This window comes from Ranitomeya imitator, chromosome 6 (genome assembly GCF_032444005.1).
Source record: "Ranitomeya imitator isolate aRanImi1 chromosome 6, aRanImi1.pri, whole genome shotgun sequence".
In the NCBI taxonomy this organism is placed as follows: Eukaryota; Metazoa; Chordata; class Amphibia; order Anura; family Dendrobatidae; genus Ranitomeya; species Ranitomeya imitator.
The window spans coordinates 242,918,154-242,943,484 of NC_091287.1; the positions used below are offsets into that span (position 1 = coordinate 242,918,154).

Sequence of the window (25,331 nt, forward strand, 5' to 3'; positions counted from 1 at the left end):
AAAAAACGGAAATTTGGCGAAAATTTAGAAAGTTTCGCAATTTTCCAACTTTAAATTTTTATGCCCTTAAATCACAGAGATATCTCACGCAAAATACTTAATAAGTAACATTTCCCACATGTCTACTTTACATCAGCACAATTTTGGAACCAAAATTTTTTTTTGTTAGGGAGTTATAAGGGTTAAAAGTTGACCAGCAATTTCTCATTTTTACAACACCATTTTTTTTTTAGGGACCACATCTCATTTGATGTCATTTTGAGGGGTCTATATGATAGAAAATACCCAAGTGTGAGACCATTCTAAAAACTGCACCCCTCAAGGTGCTCAAAACCACATTCAAGAAGTTTATTAACCCTTCAGGGGTTTCACAGGAATTTTTGGAATGTTTAAATAAGAATGAATATTTAACTTTTTTCACACAAAATTTATTTCAGCTCCAATTTGTTTTATTTTACCAAGGGTAACAGGATAAAATGGATGCCAAACATTGTTGTACAATCTGTACTGAGTACGCTGATAGCCCATATGTGGGAGTAAACCACTGTTTGGGCGCATGGCAGAGCTCGGAAGGGAAGGAGCGCCATTTGACTTTTAAATGCAAAATTGACAGGAATTGAGATGGGACACCATGTTGCGTTTGGAGAGCCACTGATGTGCCTAAACATTGAAACCCCCCCACAAGTGACACCATTTTGGAAAGTAGACACCCTAAGGAACTTATCTAGATGTGTGGTGACCACTTTGACCCACCAATTGCTTCACAGAAGTTTATAATGCAGAGCCGTAAAAATAAAAAATCATATTTTTTCACAAAAATGATCTTTTCGCCCCCAATTTTTTATTTTCCCAAGAGTAAGAGAAGAAATTGGACCTCAAAAATTGTTGGCCAATTTGTCCTGAGTACGCTGATACCCCATATATGGGTGTAAACCATTGTTTGGGCGTATGGCAGAGCTCGGAAGGGAAGGAGCGCCATTTGACTTTTCAATGCAAAATTGACTGGAATTGAGATGGGACGCCATGTTGCGTTTGGAGAGCCCCTCATGTGCCTAAACATTGGAACCCCTCACAAGTGACACCATTTTGAAAAGTAGACCCCTTAAGGAACTTATCTATATGTGTGGTGAGCACTTTGACCCAACAAGTGCTTCACAGAAGTTTATAATGCAGAGCCGTAAAAATAAAAAATCTTATTTTTTCACAAAAATGATCTTTTCGCCCCCAATTTTTTATTTTCCCAAGGGTAAGAGAAGAAATTAGACCACAAAAGTTGTTGTGCAATTTGTCCTGAGTGCGACGATACCCCATATGTGGGGGTAAACCACTTTTTGGGTGCATAGCAGAGCTCGGAAGGGAAGGAGCGCCATTGACTTTTCAATGCAAAATTGACTGGAATTAAGTTGGGACGCCATGTTGGTTTGGAGAGCCCCTGATGTGCCTAAACATTAAAACCCCCCACAAGTGACACCATTTTGGAAACTAGACCCCATAAGGAACTTATCTAGATGTGTTTTGAGAGCTTTGAACCCCCAAATGTTTCACTACAGTTTATAACGCAGAGCCGTTAAAATAATTTTTTTTTTTTTTTCGCAAAAATTATTTTTTAGCCCCCAGTTTTGTATTTTCACAAGGGTAACATAATAAATTGGACCCCAAAAGTTGTTGTCCAATTTGTCCTGAGTACGCTGATACCCCATATGTGGGGGGGAACCACTGTTTGGGCGCATGGCAGAGCTCGGAAGGGAAGGAGCGCCATTTGGAATGCAGACTTAGATGGATTGGTCTGCAGGAGTCACGTTGCATTTGCAGAGCCCCTGATGTACCCAAACAGTACAAACCCCCCACAAGTGACCCCATATTAGAAACTAGACCTCCCAAGGAACTTATCTAGATGTGTTGTGAGAACTTTGAACCCCTAAGTGTTTCACTACAGTTTATAACGCAGAGCCGTGAAAATAAAAATTCTTTTTTTTTTTCACAAAAATGATTTTTTAGCCCCCAGCTTTGTATTTTTACAAGGGTAACAGAATAAATTGGACCCCAAAAGTTGTTGTTCAATTTGTCCTGAGTACGCTGATACCCCGTATGTGGGGGGGAACCACTGTTTGGGCGCATGGCAGAGCTCGGAAGGGAAGGAGCGCCATTTGGAATGCAGACTTAGATGGATTGGTCTGCAGGCGTCACGTTGCATTTGCAGAGCCCCTGATGTACCCAAACAGTAGAAACCACCCACAAGTGACCCCATATTGAAACTAGACCTCCCATGGAACTTATCTAGATGTGTTGTGAAAACTTTGAACCCCCAAGTGTTTCACTACAGTTTACAACGCAGAGCCGTGAAAATAAAAAATCCTTTTTTTTCCCACAAAAATGATTTTTAGCCCCCCAAATTTTTATTTTCCCAAGGATAACAAGAGAACTTGGACCCAAAAAGTTGTTGTCCAATTTGTCTCGAGTACGATGATACCCCATATGTTGGGGTAAACCCCTGTTTGGGCGCACGGGAGAGCTCGGAAGTGAAGGAGCACTGTTTTACTTTTTCAATGCAGAATTGGCTGGAATTGAGATCGGACGCCATGTCGCATTTGGAGAGCCCCTGATGTGTCTAAACAGTGGAAACCCCCAATTATAACTGAAACCCTAATCCAAACGCACCCCTAACCCTAATCCCAACTGTAACCCTAACCACACACCTAACCCTGACACACCCCTAATTCTAATCCCAACCCTAATCCCAACCGTAAATGTAATACAAACCCTAACCCTAGCCCTAGCCCTAACCCTAATGGGAAAATGGAAATAAATACATTTTTTTTAATTTTATTATTTTTCCCTAAGGCTAGGTTCACATTGCATTAGGGAAATCCGTTTAGCACTAGCGGATTGCGCTAACGCAATGTCTTTTTAGGTGTCGTGTTTAGTGGTCGCGTTAACGTCCCCGCTCTGGAAGATCGGGGATCGGACCTCGGGCGCGCCGCGGACGCTGCAAGCAGCGTCTGAGGCGCACCACAAAAGAACGGCACCTTGCTAGCGCGAGCCGAAAATGGCACGCTCTAGCGATGCGCTACACCCGAAAATCACATTGCTGTCAATGGTTGTGCTAACGGACCCGTTGCACGGCGTTAATTGTGACATTTTCGCCGTGCAACGCTGTCCGTTAGCGTTAACCCATTAACGCAATGTGAACCTAGCCTAACTAAGGGGGTGATGAAGGGGGGTTTGATTTACTTTTATAGCGAGTTTTTTATATCGGATTTTTATGATTGGCAGCCGTCACACACTAAAAGACGCTTTTTATAGCAAAAAAGTTTTTGCGTCTCCACATTTTGAGACCTATAATTTTTCCATATTTTGGTCCACAGAGTCATGTGAGGTCTTGTTTTTTGCGGGACGAGTTGACGTTTTTATCGGTTACATTTTCGGACATGTGACAGTTTTTGATCGCTTTTTATTCCGATTTTTTGTGAGGCAGAATGACCAAAAACCAGCTATTCATGAATTTCTTTTGGGGGAGGCGTTTATACCGTTCCGCGTTTGGTAAAATTGATGAAGCAGTTTTATTCTTCGGGTCAGTACGATTACAGCGATACCTCATTTATATCATTTTTTTTATGTTTTGGCGCTTTTATACGATAAAAGCTATTTTATAGAAAAAATAATTATTTTGGCATCGCTTTATTCTCAGGACTATAACTTTTTTATTTTTTTGGTTATGATGCTATATGGCGGCTCGTTTTTTGCGGGACAAGATGACGTTTTCAGAGGTACCATGGTTATTTATATCCGTCTTTTTGATCGCGTGTTATTCCACTTTTTGTTCAGCGTTATGATAATAAAGCGTTGTTTTTTGGCTCGTTTTTTTTTTTTTTTTCTTACGGTGTTCACTGAAGGGGTTAACTAGTGGGCCAGTTTTATAGGTCGGGTCGTTACGGACGCGGCGATACTAAATATGTGTACTTTTATTGTTTTTTTTGTTTTTTTTTATGTAAAGAAATGTATTTATGGGAATAATATTTTTTTTTTTCTGCTTTATTTAGGAATTTTTTTTTTATTTTTTTTTACAAGTGTGGAAATTTTTTTTTTTACTTTTTCACTTTGTCCCAGGGGGGGACATCACAGATCACCGATCTGACAGTGTGCACAGCACTCTGTTAGATCGGTGATCTGACATACAGCCGGGCAGGATTAGAGCTGCAGCTGCAGCCTGATCCTGACCCGGAAGTGCTCCCTGCAGGACCCGGATGCAGCCCGGCGGCCATTTTGGATCCGGGGACTGCAGGGAGAAGACGCTCGGTACACGGTGAGCACATCACCGTGTACCGATCGTCTCAGGGAAGCCCGCAGGGAGCCCCCTCCCTGCGCGATGCTTCCCTGCACCGCCGGCACACCGCGATCATCTTTGATCGCGGTGTGCCGGGGGTTAATGTGCCGGGAGCGGTCCGTGACCGCTCCTGGCACATAGTGCCGGATGTCAGCTGCGATAGGCAGCTGACACCCGGCCGCGATCGGCCGCGCTCCCCCCGTGAGCGCGGCCGATCGCATATGACGTACTATCCCGTCCATGGGAATTAAGTCCCAGGTCACCTGGACGGGATAGTACGTCATATGGGATTAAGGGGTTAAAAGCTGATCTTCCGAAGACCTTACTAAGGACACAAAGCTCCCCGAATCGACCAGACCAAATACATCCTCTACCTCTGCTTTCAACTAAAACCACAAGAAAAGAGAACCGACACACAGAGTACCCAAACCAATTGAGGGAGAAATACATAGTAATACACCATTTAGGTTTATACTACTGTGCACAAGGACCTTGTTGAAACTGGGCAATCGGAGACTATCGTAAAAACCCCAAGAACAAAAAAAACAACTATGAGTCCAAAGTAAAAAATATATAAATTTAATTTTTATTGGTATACCAGGTAAAAAACAATGTTGAATCAAGTGAATCACATACATTAATAAATACAATACATATCTGTATGCTACCATGAAAGGGGCGCACCTAATCAGATTATATAAACCGGATGTGGAAAATTCAGAATCAAAAAAGTCATCATCAAAAGGGATTTTTATTAAAAAGATTTCTTTAAAAAGGATTTTCCCAAAAGAACCCAAATAATGTATGGTACAAAATTGCAAATTATAACTGATGTGCAACTAAAAAAACTAAATATTATATATAATATTTTTAGTGAGTGTGATGAGCTTGCATAAAGTTTCTCTCATATATAATATTAAAAACCAAAAGTGCAAAATAAATAACGTGTCAATGTGTCGATTATAACCATAATACTCAGGTGAAAATCATAATAAATACGAGTATAAATGTTATACCACCAGATGTCAGTATAACCATTTCAAGTATTAAATGACCAGGAAAAACATCAAAAATGTTATAAATAGATTATAGTAATAGTTTGTATCAGGCAACTTACAAAATAGTGCATTATATTCCTGGTCTCCTGAATGGGTGCCCTCCCCAATGCACGTCTCGGCACGCTGCCTTCGTCAGGGGGTGGCGCCAATAGGAGAGAGGTAAGTCTATATACAATACACAGCCAATCATAGGAATAGGGGCATGTACTAGATGTCCAATCAGATCACAGAATGTCATCATGATCACCTGAACGAGTGCCTGTGCCGGGAAATAGCCCGTGTATACCAAACAGTTCACAGCGTAAGTATACTGCGCATGATCACAATGTATGACTCATACAGGTCATGTAACATGAACCAAGTGTTACCTCGGCTCCTGTTCCTGGCGCTCCCCCTGCTGCCGCCGAGTCCAGGTCAGCTGATGTCTTTGCTGCGTCCTCCTCACTCCGGGGCTCGGTGCTTGCATCCCGGCGAGCGTCTTCCCTGCACTCAGCTGCGCGCACCTGTGGGTTGCGCAGGCGCAGTAGGTTCTGACCGCGCGCGCTCCCTCTGCTCTTCTATCCCTCCATGACCTGACCTGGAAGTACTTCCTGCCAATCAGTGTCTGGCCTCAGGTATTTCTGGTCCTCCTCCCTTTGTGGAGGCGCCTGATTATTGTGTTTTTCCTGCTTTAGTTAGGCCGCATAGTTTTCTGTGCTTTACCAGTCCTGTGCATTCCCAGTCTTGTTCCTTGCTAGACCTGTGTTGTTTAACCTCTTGTTCTCCTTTTTTCCCTTTCAGTTCCTGCTCCCGTGTTCCGCAGTTCCTGTGTTTTCCCTTTTCTCAGTCCGATCCTCAGCTCCTTTACTTCTCACCCAGGTTTTCCTCCGTCACCTTCTTCCTTTTCTGTTTTTCGCCGTTTTTCTCCCTGTTTCCTTTTCCTAGAGCCGATCCCTGGTCCTGGCCTCCGTGGTACTAGTTTTCCCTGTGCTTGTCTTCTAACAGTCCCTGTATAGGGGTTGGTTCCACTCTGGAGTGCTTGCTCAGGGGAGGTTCGGTGCCACGGTCCAGTGGGTCCACTCTTTGTTCCCGTCGCCTTCGGCGTAACAGACCGCACTCGGACGACATCTGAGTGCAGCCTTATTCTAACACCAAGCATCCCTAACAACGAAAGTGACTGAAATTGCTAGGCGAGAAGCGCTGAATGACTCACATGGAACAGGGAATGAAGGGGAGAACGAGCCAGACATGTCACACAGCCCCGCAGCAAACAAGTTGTCGTTGGGATGTGGATAGACGCGGCCATGAACTTGCACCGCGCGTACCACAGCCTGCCTGCAAGATCCAATGGGCTTGTAGGGCAATTTGTAATCAAAATCAAAATACAAATATATTTATATTATAAGTTAAAACTATGGCTGTTGTTTGTATAAAAAAAATGGCATAACTATACACAGATCAAAGAAAAAAGGAGTAAAAAAAGAAGAAAAAAGGAGAATATATTACCAATAATAATACCTGACCAGTGACCCTATACATATCTTGTTGTTATACTATGACACATATATGTATCACACATAAATAACAATACACATAAAAATGACAACATAAAGACATGTAGATGAATAAATATTCAAGATCATAGTGTTGTTGGAGTAACCACCATCTTCGCCCAGACCTTCTACTCAGTCAGTATACAGGGCATACAACAGCATAGCTTCAATCATGTAATCGTAACACTGCAAATAATGATAAAATTAGTATCATAATCAAAAAGGACAGCGACACAAATGATAAAAAAATAATAATCTGTGTTCAACTCCAAAACTCACCCATGTAGCCTCTTGCCAGAGGGTAGATCTTATGGCAAATTGGGCACACATAATGCATTTGCCCCGGGCAACAGTTCATCTGCGGCACCCATTTGAGATGCTCCGCCCCCTTTTGGGAAACTACCATTGCCCAGGACTCCACCCCCTTCTGGGCAACTATCCCTGTTTGGGTTACCGCCCCCTTTTAGGAACACCACACCTTCCTTGGGGTACACCCTGTGGACTCCCCACGGTACTCTCAGGCACCACCTTCGGGTGCTGATCACAAGCCGCTGCTGTCTGCAACTGCAGCGCCTGCTGCTGCAGAACCCCTTGCTGCAACTGCAGCTACTCTCCACAAGGCTCTGCATGGCTCCACACTGCAGACTTCATGGACCCGCCGATCCACAGCCACCCTTCATAATCCCGCCGAGTTAAGCCAGACGCTTGCAAGCTTCGTGGACCCGGCGATCTACAGCAAACTTCGTAACCCCACCGAGTTACAGCAATCATGTCTACACGTGCTTTCTGGACCATTGCCCGCAGCTTAGCAACCCGCAACCAAAGATGAGATAGCACTCCCATCCGCCGCTCCTGCTATCACTGTTATTAGCAGCAGTAGGGGTAAACTGATGGGAGTAATAGTCCCATCAGTCACCGCCTGTTGTATGTTTTATTACTTAAATGTAACTCTCATCATTCTCCTCGCCGGCAGAGCAGGTAAGGATGAGTAGAGCCGTGTTCAGCACCCGGCTCCAGGGAACAGCGCTTACTGTAACGCTTCTTCCCGGCGTCGATGCGTGTCACATGGATGACATCCATGTGTGTTATGTGTATGCACTGTGAGATAGCGATACCTAAGTGTGTTGCGGGACACTCACTTGGCACGGGATTAAAGCACACAGTAGCGGTTTTCTCACATAAATCAGTCTATCTGGTTTATTAACTCCGCATAAACCACATAATCTAAAGTTAATTTCATTACATCCACGAACATGTCATGACCACCAGTCTGTTCATGTAGCAGATAAACCTCTCTGCCATATATTAGAACCCCCCTTGTCTGGGGTTAATTTCCAGGAGCTCCGCTCCACAAGCTGACTCCTTGACAGTTCTGGCTTCGCCGAAACAGAAGCCGTCCCAGGCTCTGCAGGCACATGGTCTCATCTGGTTCTTCCAGGAAGTCTCCACTCACAGGCGCTTCCAACACCAACCATCCAGGTCCACGGTCTCTCCACGTGCTCTTCAGGAAGTCTCCACTCGCCGGAGCTTCCAACACAGACATGACCTCTTTCAGGACCTACAACCATTCAGGTCCAAACACTCTCAACCATGTGACCAAACCCTGGTCACATTATGTAGCTGTAGCGACCCCCATAGGTGGGAGGTGTGTGTGGTTAGCCTGTCCCACCCAGCTCTCCGACCCTGCAAGCCACCCTTTAACCCATATCTGACCTCGGACGGGATAGTACGTCCGAGGTCAGATCCCCTGCTTTGATCCAGGGCTCCGCGGTGAGCCCGCATCAAAGCCGGGACATGACAGCTGTTTTGAACAGCTGACATGTGCCCGTAATAGGCGCGGGCAGAATTGCGATCTGCCCGCATCTATTTACTAGTTAAATGCCGCTGTCAAACGCAGACAGCGGCATTTAACTACCGCTTCCGGCTGGGCGGCCGGAAATGACGTCATCGCCGACCCCCGTCACATGATCGGGGGTCGGCGATGCGTCTCCATTATAACCATAGAGGTCCTTGAGACCTCTATGGTTACTGATCGCCGGTGGCTGTGAGTGCCACCCTGTGGTCGGCGCTCACAGCACACCTCCATTTCTGCTACATAGCAGTGATCAGCAGATCGCTGCTATGTAGCAGAGGCGATCGAGTTGTGCCTGCTTCTAGCCTCCCATGGAGGCTATTGAAGCATGGCAAAAGTGAAAAAAAAAAGTTGAAAAAAATGTTAAAAAAATAAAAAAAATATAAAAGTTTAAATCACCCCCCTTTCGCCCCAATCAAAATAAATCAATTAAAAAAAATATAAAATCTATGCATATTTGGTATCGCCGCACTCAGAATCGCCCGATCTATCAAATAAAAAAAGCATTAATCTGATCACTAAACAGCGTAGCGGGAAAAAAAATAAAAACGCCAGAATTACGTTTTTTTGGTCGCCGCGACATTGCATTAAAATGCAATAACGGGCGATCAAAACAACCTATCTGCACCGAAATGCTATCAAAAAGTCATCGTGGCACACAAAAAATAAGCCCTCAACCGACCCCAGATCACGAAAAATGGAGACGCTACGGGTATCGGAAAATGGCGCAATTTTTTTTTTTTTTTTTTAGCAAAGTTTGGAATTTTTTTTCACCACTTAGATAAACAATAACCTAGTCATGTTAGGTGTCTATGAACTCGTACTGACCTGGAGAATCATAATAGCAGGTCAGTTTTAGCATTTAGTGAACCTAGCAAAAAAGCCAAACAAAAAACAAGTGTGGGATTGCATTTTTTTGCACTTTCACCGCACTTGGAATTTTTTTCCCATTTTCTAGTACATGACATGCTAAAGCCAATGATGTTGTTCAAAAGTACAACTCGTCCCACAAAAAATAAGCCCTCACATGGCCAAATTGACGGAAAAATAAAAAAGTTATGGCTCTGGGAAGGAGGGGAGTGAAAAACGAACACGGAAAAACGAAAAAATACCAAGGTCATGAAGGAGTTAAAGCTATACAAATACTTGTGGGACTACAGGTCCCAGAACAACATTATTACTGGCTTACAGTGCAGACTCCCTCTGTGACACATACCGGCCATTTACAATCATTCTTGACACTGTTTCATTATTACCATTACAGATATGCCTCAATGCCTATCCTGAGGAGCACATACAGCGCCCCCCCTGGCTGTGACATGGGTTATTGAATCATAGTATGTGTGCGGGTCGTTTTATGACCCGCGCTGACTTTAAAAAATAGACATGTCAGTTTTTTTTCCCCATGGACACACAGTCCGTGGAAACACATTGTCATGTGCACAGACCCATTCACTTGAATAGACAAATAGCGCTCCATTCCTCCCAAGTCTCTCCACATGGCTTGGTAGCACTATACAGCCAGAAATGGGGTATTGCCATGTGCAGTAGAAATTGTGGGACAAATTTTGTTGTCATTTTTTTCCACTTCTTGTGTGAAATGAAAATGTAAAATCTTTGGCTAAAACAAAATTTTGGTGGTAAAAATATAATTATTTTGTCCTCACTGCCCAATGGTATAAAATTCTGGGACATACCCATGGTGTCAATATGATCACTGGACCCCTAGATTAATTCATTGAGAGTTGTAGTTCATAAAATGGGGTCACTTATGGGGGGTTCTGCTGTTTTGGCAACTCATGGGCTCTCCCATTGGGTCATGGCACCTGCAAACCATAACAGTAAAATCTAGCGCTCCTTCCCTTCTGAGCTCTGCCATGCGCCCAAATAGTGGTTTATCCCCACATCTGGGTATCATTCATATAATTCAACACACATCTAGATAAGTTCCCTAGGTGGTCTAGTTTCCAAAATGGTGTCACTTGTGGGGGGTTTCCACTGTTTAGGCACATCAGGGGCTCTCCAAACGCGACATGGCGTTCGATCTTAATTCCAGCCAATTTTGCATTGAAAAAGTAAAACTGCACTCCTTCCCTTCCGAGCTCTGCCATGCGCCCAAACAGTGGTTTACCCCCACATATGGAGTATCAGCATACTCAGGACAATTGAACAATAACTTTCGGTTTCCAACTTCTCCTATTACCCTTGGGAAAATAAAAAATTGGTGGCAAAAAGATCATTTTTGTGAAAAAAATATAATTTTTTATTTTTACGGCTCTACGTTATAAACTTCTGTGAAGCACTTGGTGGGTCAAAGTGCTCACCACACATCTAGATAAGTTCTTTATGGTGACTAGTTTCCAAAATGGTGTCACTTGTGGGGGGTTTCCATTGTTTAGGCATATCAAGGGTTCTCCAAACGCGACATGGCGTTCGATCTTAATTCCATCCAATTTTGCATTGAAAAAGTAAAACGGCGCTCATTCCTTTCCAAGCTCTGCTATGCGCCCAAACAGTGGTTTACCCTTGCATATGGGGTATCAGCATACTCAGGACAAATTGAACAATAACTTTGGGGATTTAATTTCTCCTGTTACCCTTGGAAAAATAAAAAATTGAGGGCAAAAAGATCATTTTTGCGAAAAAAAATATGATTTTTTATTTTTACGGCTCTATGTTATGGATTTCCACTGTTTAGGCACATCAGGGGCTCTCCAAATGCGACATGGCATCCGATCTTAATTCAAGCCAATTTTGCATTGAAAAAGTAAAATAGCACTCCTTCCCTTCCAAGCTGTGCCATATGCCCAAACAGTGGTTTACCCCCACATATGAAATATCAGCATACTCAGAACAAATTGCACAACAACATTTGGGGTCCAATTTCTTCTGTTACCCTTGGAAAAATAAAAATTGGGGGAGAAAAGATCATTTTTGTGAAAAAAATATGATTTTTTATTTTTACAGCTCTACGTTATAAACTTCTGTGAAGCACTTGTGGGATCAAAGTGCTCACCACAGATCTAGATAAGTTCTTTATGGTGTCTAGTTTCCAAAATGGTGTCATTTGTTGGGGGTTTCCACTGTTTAAGCACATCAGGAGCTCTCCAAACGCGAAATGGCGTTAGATTTTAATTCCAGCCAATTTTGCATTGAAAGTCAAACTGCGCTCCTTCCTTTCCGAGCTCTGCCATGCGCCCAAACAGTGGTTTACTCCCTACATATGGGATAGCCGTGTACTCAGGACAAATTGCACAACAACATTTGGGGTCCAATTTCTTTTGTTACCCTTGGGGAAATAAAAAATTGGGGGTGAAAAGATCATTTTTGTGAAAAAATATGATTTTCTATTTTTACTCTCTACGTTATAAACTTCTGTGAAGTACTTGGGGGTTCAAGGTGCTCACCACACATCTAGATAAGTTCTTTTTGGGGTCTAGTTCCCAAAATGGGGTCACTTGTGGGGGGGTTTCCACTGTTAGGCACATCAGGGGCTCTCCAAATGCAACGTGGCGTCCGATCTCAATTCCAGCCAATTTTGAATTGAAAAGTCAAATGGCGCTCCTTCCCTTCCGAGCTCTGCCATGTGCCAAAACAGTGGTTTACGCCTACATATGGAGTATCAGCGTACTCAGGACAAATTGCAGAGCAATTTTTGTGGTCCAATTTCTCCAGCTACTCTTGGAAAAATAAAATAAATTTGGTCTGAATTAAATTTGTTGTGAAAAAAATTTAAATGTTCATTTTTTTTTAAACATTCAAAAAATTCCTGTAAAGCACCTGAAGTGTTAATAAATATCTTGAATGTAGTTTTGAGCACCTTGAGGGGTGCAGTTTTTAGAATGGTGTTGTTTTGGGGTATTTTCTATCATATAGACCACTCAAAGTGACTTCAAATGTGAGGTGGTCACTAAAAAAAATGGTGTTGTAAAAATTAGAAATCACTGTTTAACTTTTAACCCTTATAACTTCCTGACAAAAAAAATGTTGGTTCCAAAATTGTGATGTAAAGTAGACATGTGGGAAGTGTTATTTATTAACTATTTTGTGATATACAGAATTTCTCAGTTTTAAGTTAAAAAAAATCCAAATTTTAAAAATGGCAACATTTTCCAAATTTTTGTCAAATTTCCATTTTTTACACAAATAAACGCAAGTTATATCGAAGACATTTTACCACTAATGTGAAGGACATTATGTCACAAAAAAGCTTTCTCAGAATCGCCAAGATCCGTTGAAGTGTTCCAGAGTTATTACCTCATAAAGGGGCAGTGGTCAGATTTGTAAAAATTGGCATGGTCATTAACATGCAAACCACCTTCGGGGGTAAATGGTTAATGTACACTCTGTACTCCATCTTGACTGAAAAAAAAACAAATGTAGAAATTTTAGCAAATTTATTAAAAAAGAAAAACTGAAATATCACATGGTCATAAGTATTCAGACCCTTTGCTCAGTATTAAGTAGAAGCACCTTTTTGAGCTAGTAGGGTCTTAAGTCTTCTTGGGAATGATGCAACAAGTTTTTCACACCTGGATTTGGGGACCCTCTGCCATTCTTCCTTACAGATCCTCTCCAGTTCCGTCAGCTTGGATGGTGAATGTTGGTGGACAGCTATTTTCATATTTTCAGGTCTCTCCAGAGATGCTCAATTGGGTTAAGGTCAGGGCTCTGGCTGGACCAGTCAAGAATGGTCACAGAGTTGTTCTGAAGCCACTCCTATGTTATTTTAGCTGTCTGTTTAGGGTCATTGTCTTGTTGGAAGGTGAACCTTCAGCCAAGTCTGAGGTCCAGAGCACTCTGGGAGAGGTTTTCATCCAGGATATCTCTGTACTTGGCCGCATTCATGTTTCCTTCAATGGCAACCAGTCGTCCTGTCCCTGCAGCTGAAAAACACCCCCATAGCATGACAATGTCACCACCATGTTTCACTGTTGGGATTGTATTGGGCAGGTGATGAGCAGTACCTGGTTTTCTCCACACATACTGCTTAGAATTATCACCAAAATGGTCTATCTTCATCTCATCAGACCAGAGAATCTTATTTCTCATAGTCTGGGAGTCTTTTGTGTGGTTTTTAGCAAACTCTATGTGGGCTTTCATATGTCTTGCACTGAGGAGATTAAAAATTTCAAAAAACTGACCATCATATCCAAACATAGACTAAGTGTGAACAGGTGCTGAACCTAGAGTCACCAACTCGTATACAGTCAAATAAATAAGGCAGCACACTGCAGCGCTAAAACATGCAACCATGAAATATGAAAATTGAACTGCATTACTGCACTAGAAATATGAAAAAATGAGAGCGTTTAGCGCATAAATTGGCCAATTCATGTGTATCTGGTAGCCACATTAAGGCATCTCTCGTATACCAGGTCCTAAACTTTCCATTCCTCGCTGAGAATAAACGTCTTCATCTGAATGGGTACCTACTGTGAATCCTCTTCTTAGACTAAGTTTCTCTCTCTCTGTGAAGGGGTAATGGACCTTCTGCGATTAAAACACCTGTGGCTAAGAGGTGGAGGAGTGCTCAGTCAGGAGGTTAATGAATACAAATTTCAAAAAACTGACCGTCACATCCAAACATAGACTAAGTCTGAACAGGTGCTGAACCTAGAGTCACCAACTCGCATACAGTCAAATAAATAAGGCAGCACACTGCAGCGCTAAAACATGCAAACATGAAGCATGAAAATTGAACTGCATTACTGCACTAGAAATAAGAAAAACGAGAGCGTTTAGCGCATAAATTGGCCTATTCATTCAAGTTCAGCACCTGTTCACACTTAGTGCATGTTTTAGCTCCGCAGTATGCTGCCTTATTTATTTGCACTGAGGAGAGACTTCCATTGGGCCACTCTGCCATAAAGGCCCGACTGGTGGAGGGCTGCAGTGATAGTTGACTTTGTGGAACTTTCTCCCATCTCCCTGCTGCATTTCTGGAGCTCAACCACAGTGATATTGAGTTTCTTCTTTACCTCTCTCACCAAGGCTCTTCTCCCATGATTGCTCAGTTTGGCTGGATGACCAGGTCTATGAAGACTTCTGGTTGTCCCAAATTTCTTCCATTTAAGGATTATGGAGGCCACTGCGCTCTTAGGAACCTTGAGTACTGCAGAAATTCTCTTTTAACCTTGGCCAGATCAGTGCCTTGCTACAACAATTCTGTCTCTGAGCTCCTTGGCCAGTTCCTTTGACCTCATGATTCTCATTTGGTCTGACATGCACTGGGAGCTGTGAGGTCTTACATAGACAGGTGTGTGCCTTTCCAAATCCAGTCCTATCAGTTTAATTAAACACAGCTGGACTCCAATGAAGGAGTAGAACCATCTCAAGGAGGATCACAAGGAAATGGACAGCATGTGACTTAAATAAGAGTGTCTGAGCAAAGGGTCTGAATACTTATGACCATGTGATATTTCAGTTTTTATTTTTTACTAAATTTGCAAAAAGTTCTACATTTCTGTTTTTTTCAGTAAAGATGGGATGCAGAGTGTACATTAATGTGACAAAAAATAACCTTTTTGAATTTACCAAATGGCTGCAATGAAACAGAGTGAAAAATGTAAAGGGGTCTGAATACTTTCCGTACCCACTGTATATAATCCACAGCCGGAATATCTGAAGTGATACAGACATCCAGTTCTGTAGAATTGCCGTACAACATAACCACTGAAAAATTCTCAGTCCGTCTTCTGACTTTCTGTTTTTCACTGACCAATCTGACCAGGGGAATCTGTCATTAGGTTTTTGCTACCCCATCTGAGAACAGCATGATGTATTGGAAGAGACCCTGATTCCAGTGAGTGTTATGTCACATACTGGGCTGCTTGATGCAGTTTTGATAAATCACTGTTTTACCTGCTGCAGATCTACAGTTCTCTGAATGCTGAGCTCTGCATAACTCATCCCACACCACTGATTGACAGCTTTCTGTGTATGCTGTTCATAGTCAGAAAGCTGCCAGTCAGTGGCGGGAGTGGGGTTATACAGAGCTCATGAATATGGAGGATGACATGGCAGCAGGTTTATTAGCCCTATAGTGATAAAATCACTGGAGATTATTAAAACTACAGCAAGCGGACCAGTAAGTTATACATCACTGAAATCAGGATGTCTGTACATTATGCTACTTTTAGATTAGGTAGTAATAACTTGGTGAAGGGTTCCCTTTTAATATGTTGTATTGTCTCTTTCAGCTCCGTCCAAGTACTACAGTATATGAACTTGCAAAAAACTTCAATTTTGAAGTATCAATGTTTGAAAGACTGATCAGAATGAAAATTCCATATGTGCGCTTGGACTATCAGGTAAGAGTTCACATTGGAGACAGCATTTAAGGCGTTTTAAAGAGATCATGTCACTATACCTGGTTGACTGTACAAAATCCTGCTTAAGGGGGTATCGTTTCTCCTTATGGAGAGTGACATACCATCTCTGGCTTGTCAAGGTAAGGAGGCTTATTCGCCGTGCAATGCTCCTCTGGGAAATATAATATGCAAATTGCCTCTTCTGAGAAAAAGAGGACTTAAACTCTATAGCGCCACCTGTTGGAAGTAGCGATCCTACAAGTCACAATCAACTCTTTAACGAGTCGTGCAATATGACTTAGGATAAAAGCCAAATTAGTATCTCAATTCACAGACACAGTGTTTCGGGCTGTTGGCCCTCGTCAGTGCGAAGCATGAGAACTGACTTGGCTAGGTGAGAGGCTCTGGACTGGGGTCTAAGGGGTATCGTTTCTCCTTATAGAGAGTGACATACCATCTCTGGCTTGTCAAGGTAAGGAGGCTTATTCGCCGTGCAATGCTCCTCTGCTTCTCAGAAGAGGCAATTTGCATATTATATTTCCCAGAGGAGCATTGCATGGCGAATAAGCCTCCTTACCTTGACAAGCCAGAGCTGGTATGTCACTCTCCATAAGGAGAAACTTTGCCCCTTAGACCCCAGTCCAGAGCCTCTCACCTAGCCAAATTAGTTCTCATGCTTTGCACTGACGAGGGCCAACAGCCCGAAACACCGTGTCTGTGAATTGAGATACTGATTTGGCTTTTATCCTAAGTCATATTGCACGACTCGTTAAAGAGTTGATTGTGACTTGTAGGATCGCTACTTCCAACAGGTGGCGCTATAGAGTTTAAGTCCTCTTTTTCTCAGAAGAGGCAATTTGCATACAAAATCCTGCTTGTTTTCCTCAAGCAAAAAAAAACATTATAGCATATTGCAAGTATCCTACTTGTCATTGTCTTTTACACTACAAGGTATATTTATGAAGACTGCAGTATCCTAGTATGAAGAATTAGTGTCACCTTCAGAAATACAGGTGCATCTCACAAAATTAGAATATCATCAAAAAGTTAATTTATTTCAGTTCTTCAATACAAAAAGTGAAACTCATATGTTATATAGAGTCATTACAAACAGTGATCTATTTCAAGTGTTTATTTCTGTTAATGTTGATGACTATGGCTTACAGCCAATGAAAACCCAAAAGTGATTATCTCAATAAATTAGAATACTTTATAACACCGAAATGTTGGCCTACTGAAATGTATGTTCAGTAAATGCACTCAGTACTTAGTTGGGGCTCCTTTGGCATTAATTACTGCATCAATGCAGCGTGGCATGGAGGCGATCAGCCTGTAGCTCTGCTGAGGTGTTATGGAAGCCCATGTTGCTTTAATAGCAGCCTTCAGCTCGTCTGCATTGTTGGGTCTGGTGTCTCTCATCTTCCTCTTGACAATACTCCATAGATTCTCTATGGGGTTAAGGTCAGACGAGTTTGCTGGCCAATCAAGCACAGTGATACTGTTGTTTTTAAACCAGGTATTAGTACTTTTGGCAATGTGGACAGGTGCCAAGTCCTGCTGGAGAATGAAATTTCCATCTCCAATAAGCTTGACGGCAGAGAGAAGCATAAAGTGCTCTAAAATTTCCTGGTAGACGGCTGCGCTGAGTTTGGTCTTGATAAAACACAGTGGACCTACACCAGCAGATGACATGGCTCTCCAAACCATCATTGATTGTGGATACTTCGGCTGGGAAAAAGAAATAAGTGTTGTTTAAATATTAGACTGCCGCGTTAACTCTTTAACCCCCCTTGATTCTTGTTTCATTCTTTTGTTAAAAATGTAATAATATTGTTCTACAGCATTGTTCTGCAATCCCTGCGTTACTGCATTTTCCGAACCTGCTTACACTGTCAATATACAGTTCTTTTACTGATGTCATGTCAAAAAGCAGTTTAGCACTCTGTATTAAGCAATGCATCATAAGATAGGTCATTTTTATGCACCATGCACTTCAGCCCTCGTTGGCTTTGTCTTTTGACTCATGACTGAACTGCTATTACTCTTATACACATCCAAATAATGGCACTTGCAGTTGATCAGGCAGTATGTAGTAGATCAGAAGTGTGACATATGACTTTCTATTACAATGCCATATTAAAAGTCACTGAGCTGTTTAGTACCCATCCTACTATCAATATTTGTATATTAAATTGCATGACTGCGTGTGTGTGATTGATTTTATTTACTTGTTTCAAATAGGTTTCACTAAAACATCTCGTTTAGCTCTTTGTAGGGGAGATTTCAATTTGAGTATTGGACATTTAAAGCTAGTGAAAACAGTCTGCCTCTCTATCTGTCTCTATGATGAGGAACATGTTTGTGCTGCCGGGTGGCACTGAAAGCTTCTAACACTGATAACACTAGCACACAAGAACCAATAGCAGATTTATTTACCCCAGGTATCATTTTAATCAGTTTAACAGCGCCAACATGACAATACCTGTAGTTTACTTAGCAAAATCTTGCTGACCGGTTCACTTTTAAATAAGAAATAAAAAATGTAGGTGGTATATTAGAACCACTGTACTATCTTTGTGATGGAGTCAAGTTACCTGTGAATGACATTATTTAATAGTGAATGTACTTTTAGTGATACTAATATGCCCTCTCATTTTCAGCATCGCATGAGACCAGAAATTGCTCAATTGCTAACTCCTCACATTTATGACAAGCTGGAGAACCATGCTTCAGTGCTAACCTATGAAAGCATTAAGGTAAAATAGTGTGATAAAAATGGTAGAGCCTTATATATATGAATAATATCATGTATAGAAAAATCTCATCATTCTTTTACTAAACTCATAGGTTAGATATATGGTTAAGGGGATTTTCCACTTTATTTTTATTTTACACAGATCGACTTGTGTCTAATGTGCACAGCCACCTTGATGTTTCATATGGCAATGACTTTTTAACTATCTTATATACAGTATATTTATAAATTTACCCATTACTTCCTTGTGAAAGCCAGTTAATGCATTATATAGAAGTTTTTGATAAATGTTTTTATCAAACCTCTATAACTGAGATTGATACTGGCATACTAATAAACTATTCTTAATAGAAACGGCTAGAAAGGTATAGGCTTGCATGTATCTTCACAGATATAGTCTTCTAATGACAACACCATTTTGTTTTGCTAAAAACTACAGTTACAGTAATGTAAAGTTATATTACATGTAAAGTCATAGTCAGACGTTTTGAGACTGACTCAAATTTTGGTTTTCCCTTGTGATCGAACCCATTCCTTTGAATGAAATGCAGCCTCACACCTGAATAATCTCAAAATACTTTACTGTTGGCATGACACAGGACTCATGGTAACACTCATCTTTTCTTCTCCGATCATTCTTCCAGATGGACCAACCAATCTGAAGGGGATTTCCTTAGAGAAAACAACTTTAACCAGGTCATCTACAGTCCAGTTTCTGATCTTCCTGTAGTTATTTTTTCTGATAAAACCCCCTTCAGACTATTTGAGACATCTGGAAAATGATTGTACAGAGAAGATAAATCCTGCCATGAGTTATGTGTCATGCTAACAGTACAGCATCCTGAGACCCTTCGTGTATGGGTTGCTTTTCATCCAAAGGAGTGGGCTCACTCACAATTTTGCCTAAGAACACTGCCATGAATTATTATTATTATTATTATTATTATTTATATAGCACCATTGATTCCATGGTGCTGTACATGAGAAGGGGTTACATACAAATTACAGATATCACTTACAGTAAGCAAACTAGCAATTGCAGACTGATACAGAGGGGCGAGAACCCTGCCCTTGCAAGCTTACATTCTACAGGATGGTGGTGAAGAAGACAATAGGTTGAGGGTTGCAGGAGCTCCGGTGTTGGTGAGTCGGTAGCTCCGGTAGTGGTGAGGAGGCAGCGGGATCAGTGCAGGCTGTAAGCTTTCCTGAAGAGGTGGGTTTTCAGGTTCCATCTGAAGGATCCGAATGTGGTTGATAGTCGGACGTGTTGGGGCAAAGAATTCCAGAGGATGGGGGATATTCTGGAGAAGTCTTGGAGGTGGATGGGTGAGGAGCGAATAAGTGAGAAGGAGGTCTTGGGAGGACCGTAGATTACATGAGGGAAGATATCAGGAGATTAGCTCAGAGATATATGGAGGACACAGGTTATGGATGGCTTTGTAGGTCAGTATTAGTCATTTGAACTGGGTACGCTGAGGGAATGGGAGCCAGTGCAGAGATTTGCAGAGGGGGGAAGTGGAGGAGTAGCGAGGAAAGAGATGAATTAGTTGGGCAGCAGAGTTAAGGATGGACTGGAGAGGTGGAAGGGTGTTAGCAGGGAGGCCACAGAAAAGGATGTTGCAGTAGTCAAGGCGGGAGATGATGATGGCATGCACAAGCATTTTAGTAGATTGACGGTTGAGGAAAGGACGGATTCTGGAGATGTTTTTGAGCTGAAGGCGACAGGAGGTGGAAAGAGCTTGGATGTGCAGTTTGAAGGACAGGGCAATGTCAAGGGTTACTCCGAGGCAGCGGACTTCCGGTACGGGGAAAGCGTGATGTCGTTAATTTCGATACTGTATATAGGTCAGGTAAGGAACATCTATGGAGATGGAGGAAAGATTATGAGTTCAGATTTGTTCACATTGAGTTTGAGGAAGCGAGAGGAGAAGGAGGATATGGCTGATTGACACTCTGGGATTCTAGACAGCAGAGAGGTGACGTCTGGGCCAGAGAGGTAGATCTGAGTGTCATCAGCATATAGATGGTACTGGAAGCCATAGGACTTTATCAGTTGTCCCAGGCCAAGTGTATAGATTGAGAAGAGTTGGGGTCCTAGAACAGAGCCTTGGGCGACTCCAACAGAGAGTGGGTGGGATGAGGAGCTAGTGTTGGAGTGGGAGACACTGATTGTGCAGTTGGAAAGGTATGAGGAGATCCAGGATAGGGCGAGGTCTTTTATGCCAAAGGATGAGAGGATCTGTAGTAGAAGGCAGAGGTCAACTGTGTCAAAAGCAGAGGACAGGTCTAGGAGGAGGAGTATAGAGTATTGTCTGTTAGCTTTGGCTGTAAGTAGGTCGTTGGTAATTTTGGTCAGGGCAGTCTCAGTTGAGTGATGGGGCGGAAACCAGATTGTAGATTGTCACAAAGAGCAAGTTAGATGAGAGGTATAGATGAATAAAGAATTGTATTTAAACATTCTCCAAGAGCATCTTCTGCCAACAGTCCATTATCAATTTGGTGAAGAACAATGCTTTTGCCAGCACCAAGTCACATGTCAAAAGTGATAACTATGTGGATTGCTAAACAAAATGCAGAAATTTGGGGGCCTTGGCCAAGAAACTCTGCAGATCTCAATCTCTTGAGAACCTCTTGTCAATTCTCAAAGTGGTGGACAAACAAAAACTCAGAAATAGTGATAAACTCCAAGCATGGATTAGGCAAGAATGGGTTAACTTTAGTCAGGATTTTGGCCTCAAAGCTGATATCCAGCATGCAAGGGTGAATTGCAAAAGTCTTGAAAAATAAAGATTGGCACTGTAATTATTGAGTCCTTATATAGACTTCATGTATTTGTCAGTAAAAATTTTAAAATGTAAGAATTGCTTGTAACCGGACATTTAAACAGCAATCTGTGTAAAAACCAAAATTTGTGTCAGTATCAAGCCTTTTACCCATGACTGTACATCATTATAATCTACTCCTCTATGATTTTATCTACTAGGGTGTTTGTCACAGCCTCTTCTTTGTAGACCACAATCAATTTGAAGAACATATTAAGGAAGGCAAGAGTCATCAGAATGTCCATGAAGCTGCATTTGTGAAGTCACTTTGCTTCTATTTCATACAACAAGGCTACTCTCCATCACATATAACAATACTCACTACTTATTCTGGACAGCTTCATTGTTTGCAGAAAATGATGCCCAAAGCTCAGTTTCAGGGTGTCAGGGTATGTGTGGTTGATAAATACCAAGGAGAGGAAAATGAAATTATCATCCTCTCTCTAGTAAGAAGTAACTTGGTTGGCAATGTTGGTTTTCTTAAAATCCCAAACCGGGTATGTGTTGCTTTATCAAGAGCTAAGAAAGGATTATTTTGTATAGGGAATATGGAATTATTATCAAAAGTTCCCCTTTGGAGTGCAATTAATGATGTATTACAAGAAAATGGTCTTATTGGTAAAGAGTTAAAGCTCCAATGTGTCAACCATCCTAATGCAGCAACTTATGTATCTAAATCTTCAGACTTTGTTGATGTTCCCGAGGGTGGATGCAAGATTCCTTGCCAATTCAGATTGAACTGTGGCCATGTTTGTCCACTTTTATGTCACCCTTATGATCAGCAGCATAAAAATGTTGTATGCAGAAAGCCTTGTGCAAAAAGGGTCTGTGATAATGGACACAAGTGCAGAAAGTTGTGCAGTGACCCTTGTGGTAAATGTGAAGAGGTTGTGCAAAAACAGATTCCTTTATGTGGACACATTCAGGATGTTCCATGTTCAATGGATTCACAAGAATTCAGTTGCAAAGAGCAATGTATTAAGATATTACAATGTGGGCACAAATGTGTCCGATTATGTGGTCAAGTCTGCAAATGTCATGAAAAGGTAACGGTTACACTGATATGTGGTCACACTGTTAAAACATTGTGTCACATGAAGACAGAAGCAGAGTTGACTGGCACCACTTTAAAATGTCATGTGAATTGTGGAGAAAAATTAGATTGTGGACACAACTGCCCTGGAAGTTGCAACACCTGTGTTACACGAGGCTTTCACTTGACATGTGGAAAGGCTTGTGGAATTCTACTTTACTGTTCACATAAGTGTGAAGAAAAGTGTAACGCTCGGTGCTTTTGTAACCGTTCTTGTGAAAATTCATGTTTTCATGGAAAATGCCTTCAGAAATGCAGTGAACCATGTGCTCCTTGCACAAAACCTTGTGGGTGGAGGTGCAAGCATAAAATGTGTTCCAAACTTTGTTGGGAGCCTTGTGACAGAGAGGCTTGTGATGAACCTTGCAGGAAAAATCTTAAATGTGGCCACCCATGCATTGGATTTTGCGGAGAGCCATGCCCCAAGAAATGCAGAGTTTGTGATGCTGATGAAGTACAAGAACTGATCTTTGGAAATGAAGGAAAGCCTGATGCTCGTTTTGTTCAACTTATGGACTGTCCTCATTTTTTCGAAGAGACACATTTATCAGAATGGATGGTTAGGAAAGATGAAGACCAAGTTATTAAACTTAACTCTTGTCCGAAATGTTTGAAACCCATCAGAAAAAGTTTACGATATGGCAATTTAATCAAGCAAACACTATCTGACTTAGAGAAAGTTAAAGAAAGGATCAGTTATAAATGGATAAATCATTTGGAAATGTTCCTCAGTGAAAATGACACTGAATTGTGTAACTTTCCACAATTAGATAAGACAGTGCAACAGTTTCAAGAAGGCAACCTAACTCTACGTTCACTGATGTTAGTAGGTGAGAAAATAACATTCTGGCAAAAACTTGGAGCAATACAAAATAGGGTAAAAAAGAGCCCTGGAGTTCTGATTAGAATACTGAATGATATTCCTATTGTTTCTCAAGCTATTGATAATGCTACAAGCAAGTACGACATTTCAGAGAAATACTATGAACTATTCAGAATGGCTTTAGAAGTAGAGGTGACATTCATTGAGCAGAATATACCAGAGAGATCTATTCAAAAAATAAAATCACTGATCAATGAGATGTACTCAGAAGAACGCACCGTGCATTTAGATGAATTACATGCTCATCTACAGAAGCTTCCAGTACCTATGGATCTCATCAATGTAGTAAAGGACAAAACAGTCATATATGACACAGAGCTGCTGAGGCAAGATCTCTGGCACAGGTGTGAAGCAGGACACATCTATACTACCAGTGTAGATGAAAAAGGGAGTCTCTGCTGTCCACAGTGTAGTTTCAGTGATGACGATGATGATGATGAAGATGAAGATTAGCTGTTCTTTCAAGCAAAAGTCATGCAAAAACACATATAATTAAAGAGTTTAGTTTCTATGATTTCTAAAGAAAATAAAATCTAAAAATATAAATTTCAATATATAGGCACAGAATAATTTAAGTTTATGGGGACTGAACAAAATCATATTATTTCAGATATCTCATGTTTCTAGCTTCATATTGTAAATGTGTTATAAACCACAGAGTTTAGGTTTACACCTAAGGGTTTTTCCTATCTCCATAAATGAATATTGTTGGATAATACTAGTAAAACCAAGCACTTTTGTATTTCACTGCTTATGAAAATTTGAGATATAAACACCTTTTTTTTAATTTACAGTTCACTGCCTAGGAGACCGACCACTGTCTAGCTTTCAAGCACTGTGCTGAAGCTGGTTGGAATTAGAATTTAACAATGCACTCGAGGAATCCCGCTCAGCTCCAAAACAGTGCTTACAAGGTCAATAGAAAAGAGCATGTAAACATGAGCATGTTCTGTGTAGAGAAAGTGTTAATATCTCAAGAACTGCTGAAAAATTAAGTTAGTATATTGAAAATTACTTGTATTCACAAGCACTATCTAAAAATACACATTTATGAGTATAACATCTCTTTAATCGTGGTTCTGAAAATACACATTTATGAGCATAATATCTCTTTAATCGTGGTTACATAGAAATGACACCATTTTATGTTTAGTAGTAGGCTTAGCACAATTCCGCAATTTTAATAGATATGTGATCATTTACAGATCTGATGTCAGGAGAAGCTGAATATTTCCTTTATTAGCGTCAATGTTTTTCAAAATATGTTAAATAACAATTAAGCACATTTAATTTCAAAATCAAAGTAGATGCGTTTGAGAATTTTAATTCAAAATAGCATTAGTCCATTAACATTCAGTTAGTTCAGGCAAACATCAGACTTTACATTTTTTGTCTTTGTGATTCGTTTTCATAAGTATAAGTGTAATGAACATAACTATATAATTTGAATTTAAAATAAATTAAAATTTAAACTTTGCAATGTTAATGTGTCTCTATCATTTCAAGTGACTTTTTAACAAGCTGTCATATGTTTATACATAACAGGAATAACATTATTTCTGATGATTCCTTGACTTGTATTCTGCATTTTCCCAAATTTTTCCATTTTCATGGGTCAATCTCTAATTTTAAGGTCTTTCTGACCAAGTGGATGGAGATCAGCTGCTGTGATGTGTTCCATGCACAGCACACAGAAATA

The 25,331-nt window shown here is 41.2% G+C and overlaps 1 protein-coding gene across 1 annotated transcript in view; it reads left to right on the plus strand.

Annotated features, from left to right (window-relative positions):
- The window catches only part of LOC138642404 (NFX1-type zinc finger-containing protein 1-like), a 418,979-nt gene extending 393,861 nt beyond the window's left edge, over window positions 1–25,118 (plus strand). Inside the window, exons 29-31 of the mRNA XM_069730530.1 lie at window positions 15,969–16,079; window positions 18,740–18,835; window positions 21,818–25,118. Of these exons, the coding sequence (XP_069586631.1) occupies window positions 15,969–16,079; window positions 18,740–18,835; window positions 21,818–24,085 (2,475 nt within the window). The 3' untranslated portion in view covers window positions 24,086–25,118. The remainder of the gene's footprint in view (window positions 1–15,968; window positions 16,080–18,739; window positions 18,836–21,817) is intronic.
- The last annotated feature ends 213 nt before the right edge of the window (window positions 25,119–25,331 follow it).